At 36.6% G+C, this 10284-nt stretch overlaps 1 protein-coding gene across 1 annotated transcript; it reads right to left on the bottom strand.

The window, feature by feature from the left end:
* Positions 1 to 1094: 1094 nt before the first annotated feature.
* LOC306757117 (solute carrier family 2, facilitated glucose transporter member 11-like) lies at positions 1095 to 8561 on the bottom strand (the record flags this gene model as incomplete). The annotated part of the gene is made up of 12 exons (XM_079242082.1): positions 1095 to 1313; positions 2358 to 2485; positions 2828 to 2903; positions 3548 to 3649; positions 4620 to 4730; positions 5319 to 5506; positions 6184 to 6332; positions 6431 to 6560; positions 6693 to 6817; positions 7076 to 7236; positions 8167 to 8265; positions 8544 to 8561. 12 exons carry the CDS (start codon positions 8559 to 8561, stop codon positions 1095 to 1097), a joined length of 1506 nt encoding a protein of 501 aa, XP_079098208.1.
* Between the last annotated feature and the right edge of the window lie 1723 nt (positions 8562 to 10284).

The following is a 10284-nucleotide window of genomic DNA, read 5'->3' as shown; positions in this document are numbered from 1 at the left end:
CAGTTAGATTATATTGTGCCGAAGATACACATTATGTATCCTCATCATTACTCTGTAGGTAGTCATTGACTATCAATTATATTGAATAGTAAAGTTTTTTTTATTATTTATTTGTTAATTTAAAAACTAAACAAATAAATTATTAATCACTGAGACCTGAAGAAACATTAAGTAAATTCAGTAAAACAGGAAGATTCCTATCAAGAATGAGACTCTAAATTTTAGCATCCACATAGTTATTTAGCTAGTGGGACAAGACCAAATTGATTTCTACTGTCGATGTGACCTAAGTTAGCTTTGTGGCACATTACAGTTCAAATAGCACCTTCTGTGCAGCATAGAGCTGATTCAGAGAGGCGTCCTCCTGCCTTCAGACCAGACAGACCGTGATGGAAGGCTTGACTATTTTAAAAGCAGAGACTTTTCAACAGCTGATGGAGATACACTAAGTAAGTTTAAAATGCTGGTAGATTATGTTTTCTTTTTCTAAATAAAGGTGGGGCCATCAGTGGTGGTATGAGAGAGAGCGTCTCATTCAACCTGACATTCTGACGAGTAAAAACACTGGCACCATGTAGGCTAGCTTAATTTGAAGTTTTCTTAGGTATTTCATGATGATAATGAAGCACTGAAAAAAAGAAAAAAAATTTCAAACACCGGTGAGACTAGATAAACAGGGGAACAAAAAACATAATTTATTCATTATATGCTAGAATTTTCTTATAGTAACAAAGAAAAAAGCTATAAAATAAACTTTATTTTTTTCAAGAAAACTGTTTTCAAGAGCTTACATGTTCTTTTGTATCTGTTAAAATAAAAACATTTTATTTTCTATAAGAAAATCTCTTTTTGGCCACAGAATCAAAATCAAATTACATATTTTCTGTTTCACAACAATCTGTGACAAAGAGCAACAAGACATCCAATGTGCAAATGTCAGAGGAGAAAGGAAAGAAAAGAAAAAACTCCAGATAAAAGGAGTGAATTGATGTATCATAATTATTTCAGCTCTCCTGTCAGTGTGTGTGTGAACTTCAAGCTGAAGCAGATCAGGTCCAAGTGAGGCACAAGGTGGGTAGATTGTTTCAGTTTGTTTACAAGGCCGTGGAAAGACACACTTCTCCAAGCTGATACTGAGCTTGAGGCTGCAACTCCACACTTTTGTCCTGGCCTTTGAAGTTGAGTTTGTGGAATTCACGTGTGATGTCTGAAAGAGACTTCCCCTTGGTCTCAGGCAGAAAGAAGCCAACGTACAATGCAGACATCAGACAGACGGCTCCGAAAGGCACAAAACAGTATTCACTCAATCCACTCTGTGAAGAAAAAGCAACAAAATGCAGTTAGATATTTATTATACTGTAAAAAGTAAACCTTCATTAAAATATATCACAGAATGATGAATATGATAAGCGATACAACTTTATTTCTTCATCTAAAGACACAGAACTGAGTAAATTGTTATTGTTAAAGGTTTCAAATGACCAAGATTGATAAAAAAAAAAAAAAAAAGAGTAGTGTTATGTTTTATTGTACTGCACTACTAGGATAAAGTAAATACAATTTAGCTTCTTTTAAACTACTAAATAACAATGACATTGGTTTTTCAGCTCTTGCAATGTGCACACATCTCATCTTAAGAGTGAGGCTGCATTCTTGTTGAACATGGCTCTGTTTTCCTTATTTCTCATTTATTCCGCCTCCCATCTCTCCTTAATCTATTCTATTAATGTCATGGAAATAAACAGCAGTTTGCGTCATTGATTTTGCATTGCTGCCCTCTCATGGGTTTCTCTCAGCATGTCAGTTTAATGATAGTACTGGAATCAGGTGTTGTAGATGTGGATCAGTGCCTCATCACCTGCACAACATCAGTGATAAAGCTCTCTTTGTAAACTCTGTCTTGACATATCCATCCCTATGTCCATCCCTTTGCTGCTGCAAAGAAAGTCATGGTTGCAGTCAGCAGCTGTCTGTTGTGTCTAGTCACAAACTGCTTCTAAATTTAGATAAAGTTATGATTATCTATACCTATACTTTTCTTATTGTGCAAAATCATTTGTCACCATACAGTGATCTAATAGGTTGATTCTCGAGTATGAAAAGTAAAAGGTAAAAAATGCTTTCGGGTGTGCTGTTTAGGAAAAGGAGACAAGAAGAGAAAAGGACCAAAGGTATAAGGTATGTACTATGGTGTTAGGGGGTTGAACAGGGATAATAAGCAATGCGTGCGTTTGTTGGGAGGGCTCTAGTTTTCAGCCAGTGCCTAAAACATGCCTTAAGAATGCTCATTTTATATTTTCTTCAGTTGAGTTTATACATATATGCACAAATGTATGTTGATGTAGAAGCAGACTGACCACGATAAATGGGAAGATCATTCCAACAATGAACAGGTTGAGCCACATCATGGAGCCAGCGATCATGTAGGCTGCCGGCCGAGCAGTCTGGTTGAAGATCTCTGTGGGAAGAACGCCGGTCACTCCAGCTAAAGGAAGGAAAAACAGTCAGACTCATTGTCTATCATCTTTCTGTACTGCATGATTTGGACTACTCTGTACTTCAGAAAATCAGATCACAAATACTACAAATTACATAATAGAGGAATTTGTTAATCATATTACAATGCAGATTTCACCTCTGGTTTAAAAATGTATGGAAAATCATATGTTCATAAATGAAATGAGTGATAAATAAGTGTTTTTTAAAATCTTTATTTATATGAATAAACAATTGGGTATGTGTTTATATGAGTGGCAAAAAAAAAAATTATATTTGAATATCATTTAAAATTCTAATGTTCTAATCTAATCTAATATTTTTGGCTGACCTGGTCCCATGCCAAAGCTGAGAATGTAGGTGAAGATGCAGATCATACTCAGGTAAGGCATCCAGGATATGGAGTGCTGTTTGTATGTGAGGGGGAAAAAAAGGAAAGGTGACAAGAAAAAATTAAATCATTATATATATATATATATATATATATATATATATATATATATATATATATATATATATATATGTATATATATATTTATTTATATATGACTGATCATTCATTCATTTTCCGAACCGCTTATTCCAATTCAGGGTCGCAGGGAAGCTGGAGCCTATCCCAGCCGGCTTTGGGCGACAGGCAGGGTACACCCTGGACAGCTCGCCAGTCCATCGCAGGATGACTGATCATATTTTGTTAATATAAATAAGACGTATAAACTGATGCGTTTATACTAACGCTGAAAAAAATTCCCCACCCCATGTTTTCTAATGTCAAACGTTCCATCATTATATTAGATAAACAATAATGCCTGACTACTGATTCATTACACCTCCTAGTGGTAAAACTGTCACACTGTACCTTAAAAACAGTCTTTCAGATAGAACATCAAGAAATTGCTAAGAACTTTGGTTGTCGAAGACTTTTAACATTGTTGACTGACATCTGTTTGAGCAATTCAATTTCAAATCCTCATTTCTTACACTGCTTGATTACATAAGGTCCAGTCAGGAATGACTTGTTAATAATAAACAAGACCAGTTAGATAATTACCTCAAATGACAGAGCGATTGTGAAGACGACAGCCCAGATGGTCATGAAGATGAAACCTCCCATCAACATGAACCTCCGTCCCTTCCGTTCAATCAGAAGGTTCTAAAAGGTATAAAATTATGTATTAGACTTTGTCATGTTTAATTAAATATTGAAGACTTAAATGGAAGCAAATCCAATCTAATAGTTAACACTGAAGTTCCATTTCCTGTTTGTGAATTCAGAAACAAGGAAATATACAACCCAAAATTAAAACAAAATGTTGCACAGTAATGCAAATTAGGGAGGAAAGAAAGCACAATTTTAGCATGAATTTAATTGTAAACAGCATGGACCCAAGATATTTTCGGCTTTCTCTTGGAGTTTTCATTTAATTTGTTAGTATCGTTTGATTTTTGTATTTTATGCCAAAAAGAAGTCAAAATAATCTTTTGCCAAAACACAGTATTTAAAGGCAATGTTTTTCTTTAGAAGCAAAGAGGTAGTGATCATCTCTACTTTGTCAAATGTGACAAAAAATCATTAAAGTATTTGAAGCAATATTCTTTAAAGACTCGATGGGATTTACAGACGTATCCCTTTAATGTGCATAATATCGATCACTTAAGTAATCTGAAGGAATTTAAATGTATAAAAGACAAAGGCATAAGACTAAGCCGGGTAGCTAAGATGTATTCTTGGCACTGAATCTTGAACTGTAATTTATCAATAGCTGATGTAAAAGCTATTGATGAATGTACAACACATCAAATATACAGAGTTCAAATATATAATAATTACTATATATATATATATATATATATATATATATATATATATATATATATATATATATATATATATATATATATAGAGGAGGAGTATAAAAAGATGTGTTTTCCACTGTTAAGTGCTTCCATGTCATGTTATTGCCAAGTCATATCATTGAAAATGGACGAAAAATCTTCCATATTCACAAGACATTTGGTTGTTCCCACCGACTTGTCTCCTTTATTAAAGCCTTACAAAAATGGTCAACAACAGTGTCTCTCCAGCTGGTTATATAAAGCAGGCTTTAATCATAGATACTTACACACATTATACAGGCTGTGAACTCACATGTCCCAGTGCCAATTGTAATATACTGGATTTTATCATCACTTATCCCAGCCTCTTTGAAGACATATGATGCATAGAAGTATATCTGTAGAAGAGCAGATGATGAGAAAATAGTGAAGAGAGTCATTGCTTGTTTCCAGAGTTTAACTGCTGATAAGCAGATTATGCAAGTATTGTACATTTAGTAACTGTGTTAATACAAAGTCCCTTCTAAACCTGCCAAGCATGTGGTTAAAAGCCTAGAAACACAGCAATGTTTTGTCAGGACTTTACACTGCTAAAGTATATGGTGAGAAAGCTGAGAGGGGAAAAAAGATCAATAAATGACAACGAATCTGATTCTCATCATGGATTACAAATCTACAATATTTATTGACCATTACAGCGAGAGACAAAGTTTTATCATCAGCTTACATTATTAATGTACCCTGCTGGAACATACTGTACAGAAACCTGGGCGTTGAACAAACAGCTGATGGATCATCTCAAATTTCCAGCCAACCTTCCAACTAAGCAAAAGGAAACTGTGTCCAGAAGAGCAACTGATCCTGCTTCTGTACACCCAGCTCACTTACACAGATCCTCATGGGAAGATAGTAACAATGCCTCAGCCAGCCACAACTTACATAACATCTGAATATCTTATCAATCATAACTCTAATATTCTCCTTACCGAATCATTACCACAGAGCTGCATGGCACTGCTGATGATCATCACAGAGATAAGCTGCCAGCGAACAGCATGATCAGTAAAAAGGTCCCATGGTCGGCTCGGCCTCATGCCTTTGGTTTCAGCCTGTTCCTGCAGGATTTCATCTAGCTCGCTGCTTTGTACTTCACAGCCTCTTAGACGCCTCAGAGCTGACGAGGAGAAAACTACATGGTTAATATCCAACAAAATGGCTAGTTTTTATTTATAATTGTATGAATTTGTTTTTCTTAAATGGGTTTCTCATCCCATAATTACATTATTTAGATTGCTAGCTCATAAAAAGGTTAATCGCTTTAATGCTTTGAAAATGCATAATAATCCTAAAGTATAGATCGCTTGCATTGCCATCATAGCAAACCACTTTGCTTGGGTTGTTATCTCTTTAAGGCCCTTCCTCCTCCAGGGCCTCATTTTATTGGCTAAATAATTAGTTTAAATACTGAAACTAAGCCTGATTGGTTTTTTGTTGTTGCCTGTTTTTTTTTGTACACGAGATAGCAACATGATTTTATTCAAATGTGGACAACACAGAAGAGATATGTGGCAGCTTCCTTCTAACTTAGTTGAGTTTCATTTGTTCTTTGGTGGGCTAGTCATTTTCTTCTAAGAAATATGGTGAAGGAGGAAATCTGGAAATCTGAAAGCGAACGCAAGGTTCCATAAAGAAAATGGGGATTTTTCTTTTCTTTTATCTTTCTCTAATTGATTTTCTTTAAACTGTAGTAAAAACCGAAAAGTAACATGAAAAGGAAAGCAAATTAAAGCTGAAACACTCAAACAAAGAACGACCACACGCCGCTCCTGGTTAATATGACACATTAATTACCATTAATACAAGCCTCCTTGTCCCCCTTGTCGATGAGCAGGTATCTGGGACTCTCTGGGAACCATGGCAGGGTTAGAAGCTGAATGAGGCCAGGAATGGCATTGCTTGCAAGTAGGTACTGCCAACATGGCTCGCTGCCCAAAATCTCCCTTTAATTAAACAATCCAAAGTGTTATTATGCATGTCTTTTGACTCTAGACACATTTTTCAAATAGAAATTTGGCTTTTTGACAGATCATGAACATACCTGAGTCCCACCACCTGTCCTAACACAACACCAAATGCTGTGAAAACAGCAGATGACAAGGAGATTGCCCCCCGTAAGTGCTTTGGTGCACTTTCTCCAAAATACATGGGCTGAACATTCATGCTGATTCCTGCAAAGGGATTATTGGTTTTCTGTTAATAAAAACAAGTTCTCAGGTCATTCTGCTGTATGCATGAAGGGAATATAAAATAAGAGTGTAATGTGATTTTCTGACTGATTTGAAGAATTTTGACCAGCATACCTGCATTGATTCCAATGAGTACGCGTGAGATAATTATCATCTCAAAAGACTTGGCCGCCCGGCTTGTCAATGCTAAGAGAGCACCAGTCATGAGGAAAATGTTGTTCAACAGTAGACAGTTCTTCCTTGTGAATGGAAAGTGATATTAAATATATTTATACTAACTTATTTATGAATCCTAATCATTAAAAATGGAGATTCATGAACCATTAATGTGGGGCTCTTTTCAACAACAATAAAACAGTTCAATTTAACTTCCTAACAACATAAATGAAGATCAAAACTCAGTTCACCATAATTTGCAGAATAAACTGCATGCATTGAAAAGGAAGAGTAAATGAGCAATAAGAGGTTTATCATTCACAATCTTCATTTCATATTACCTTCCAAAGCGTATGGTCATGGGTCCTGCAATGAGAGCTCCTGCAAACCCCCCCAACGAAAAGATGGAAACAATGATTGTCCACACCAACGTCACCTGGTAATTCTCCAACTGGATGTCCCAGCGCTCCAGGAATGTTTCATTGATAAAAGTTTGAATGAACTGTAAGGAAAGGCATAAAGGTCAAACTTTAAAGTCTTACTGAGTAAACTAAACATGAACACACACGCTATCAATGCAGCAGTTAAAATGGACACTTATTACCCTCGCCTGTGTAGATTCCTGTATTGGCTTTTATGTTTGCATTTTCATGGTAATCCACACTTTTATTTGTGCCTTCAGCCTGAAACAGGCTTATGAGTTATCTTGCATCTGCAAGTCTATTCCAAGTTATATAAATGTAACAATTGTGTATTTTGGCCAAAGAGTTGGCATTTTGAGTTTGTGTTCTTACATCAACACGGTATGCTTCACAACACCTGCCTCAGTTAGTCTGTGTCACACAACACTGCTGGATGCACTTCAACAAGTATGACCTATCATGAAAACAACAACCCTAATTCCCTTTTCAAGCCAAATTACACTGTGACCTAAATGTGAAATTACAGAGATCCCAGTCAGTACAGCTCATTTGGGTGGTGCACAGCTTCATGGTGAAGTTGGTGATCATTAAAATGAATTTGGTGACAGTTTTTTTCTCATATGGCTATGCACAAACAACATTGAACTGAACAAAAACCAAAACACATAATAATACACCACCATGCTTGCAAAGAAGCAGGAGGAAGAAGTAAAAAACTTATAATACTGCCCATTTTATAAAACAAACATAAGACACTAATAGATGGTCTGTCAATAACTTGACAACAAATTCACCGCACTGTCAGTGTCTATCTTTACACTTTCTTTTTGAACTGCCACTTTTGACCTTTTACTTGTACATAACATCGCACTTTTATACACATCCGACACCGAAAATCATAGGAGACTGGAAATTACCACACACGCACACACACACACACACACACACACACACACACACACACACACACACACACACACACACACACACACACATCTACATAAACTCACAGCTGTGGGAGCATTCATGATGGCAAGATTGTAACCATACTGAAGAGTTCCTCCAATAGCTGCAGATGCAACCATGAGCACCAACGCCAGACTGCCGCTCTGTCAAGAGAGGCAGACAGACAGATGGACTTTCATTTACAATCAGAATCTCTGAGGACAGAGCAAAAATGTTGAAGTCACAGAATACCATAAGTTCCACTATAACACCTATTTTAAACATGTGAACACTTGTTACTGAAAAAAAGTAGGCCAGATTATTATGGTCTTAAAATGCTAAATGATCAATAAACCGTTCACACAACTCAGATCAGATGAACTGCTGTTAACAAAAAACAATTTCAGATATCAAATTAAATATTTGTGGAAGTGTCATTTACCTTCTGCACACCTGACATTGTAAAACGAAGATATTGTTAAAGGTGTTAAAAAAAAAAAAACAACTACTTGATGAAGTCCGATGAAACAGACCAGGTGAGCCCACTTCCAATACCGATCTCTTACGGCTCCTACACGAGCACGCATATGCAGCATGCACGTGCATGTGGCTCCATGCCTCTTGTGATTGGCTTCAGATGTGCAATCCGCCGGTTGACGCACGCACGGTCCAGCACAGAGGAGGCGTCTCACCAAGACTTTTTAGACGCCACATCAATGATTTTCTAAGAGATCCGTCTTAAACAACGTGACACAAGCACTGAGATGAGAACAAATATTACTTACTGTCTTCTGTAAGCAATTAGGACCGGCTGAGCATGCGTAGAGAGGTCATGAAGTTTCCAATTAACCACGAATGATGCTCTACAAAGGGGGTCAGAAGTGGACGTTGGCATGAGACTAAATAAGTCACTAAATAAGTTAACAGGTGTATGAAAGGATCATTGCCAGTGTGTTGTTTATGCATACGTCAACTGTGCACAACATTCAAAGTATATACAGTTATGTGATTATTCGTTTTTTGATTTAGTTCAATTTGTGCGACATTTGTATCCAACTTTTAATAAGCAGGTTAAAGAAATTAATCAAAAACCTTGTTTTGGGTATGTACAAAGGGGCTGCTTGTCCGGTCCTGAGCCGTGCGGCATTAAGAGATCTTATGCAATAAACATTTCTCATGATTTTCGCTTCTGAAGATATAAAGCAATAATTTTTAAACAATTACAATTAACTACTTTTTTGTGGACTTCTGCTGTGAAATACCCGATAAAACTTGATAATGAACTACATGTGTACCCATGCCGTAACCTGAGCTAATTAAACTTTTTTTTTTCTAGAGTTTCCTGTCAGTGACGTGGACACGGTAAAAACATCAGCACTATGATTTATTACCCGTCCCTCCCAAAAAAACAAACAAACAAACAAAAAGCAAACAATGAACAACTGCATCAGGTCTGTTGACAATTTATTTAAGCCGCACACTGGCTTTTACACGGTGCAAATATCAGTACTGTACTGTGACTAGTTTTTAGAAAGTATTTTAACCAAGGTCATCGACTCCTTTTATATATGTGAGCTTTACCCTCTGAAGCAATTATTTGCAATTTATTTGAACTTTTAAGGTTTAGCGTAATAACTACTTACGTCCAGCAGATGGAGCTAGTTTGCTCCTGCAACCTTAATTGGTGAAACGGTTGTCCATTAACAAAGCAAACCACTCAACTGCAGATACAGGGGCCATTTGAGGTGAGATGATAGAGATAAGTATGTATAGTGGAAGAAGTCAACATTAGTGGTTAAATCGGCAGAGCCAGCTGTGTGTGATTGGCTGTGTTAAAAGTGCATGGATTAGACCTATTTACGGTTTGTGCAAGGATTAGATCTAATTCAGATGTAAATTTGGAAGAAACTCGGCGTTAGTCTGTTTGAAAAAATTGTCACTTTTCTGGAAAACTGTCAGCTCCTGAACCTGACTGACATCACTGTCAATGCATTAAATACCATGTTTCTCAAAACCATTTCATAGATTTATTGTCCACTTGTTTGAGGGGCCTGAGAGACATAAATGCATCCTCTTTAAACTAGCGGAGTTATGGAACCTGGGATTATGCATATGGACCGACTTTATATCTGGTACAAGCAAACTTTCACTTGAGTCATAATCCAGCACCAGATGTGGTTAAA

This window comes from Telmatherina bonti, assembly GCF_933228915.1.
Source record: "Telmatherina bonti genome assembly, chromosome: 6".
Lineage (NCBI taxonomy): Eukaryota > Metazoa > Chordata > Actinopteri > Atheriniformes > Telmatherinidae > Telmatherina > Telmatherina bonti.
Note: the sequence above shows the minus strand (reverse complement) of the source record. Positions and strands in the feature narration are given on the sequence as shown.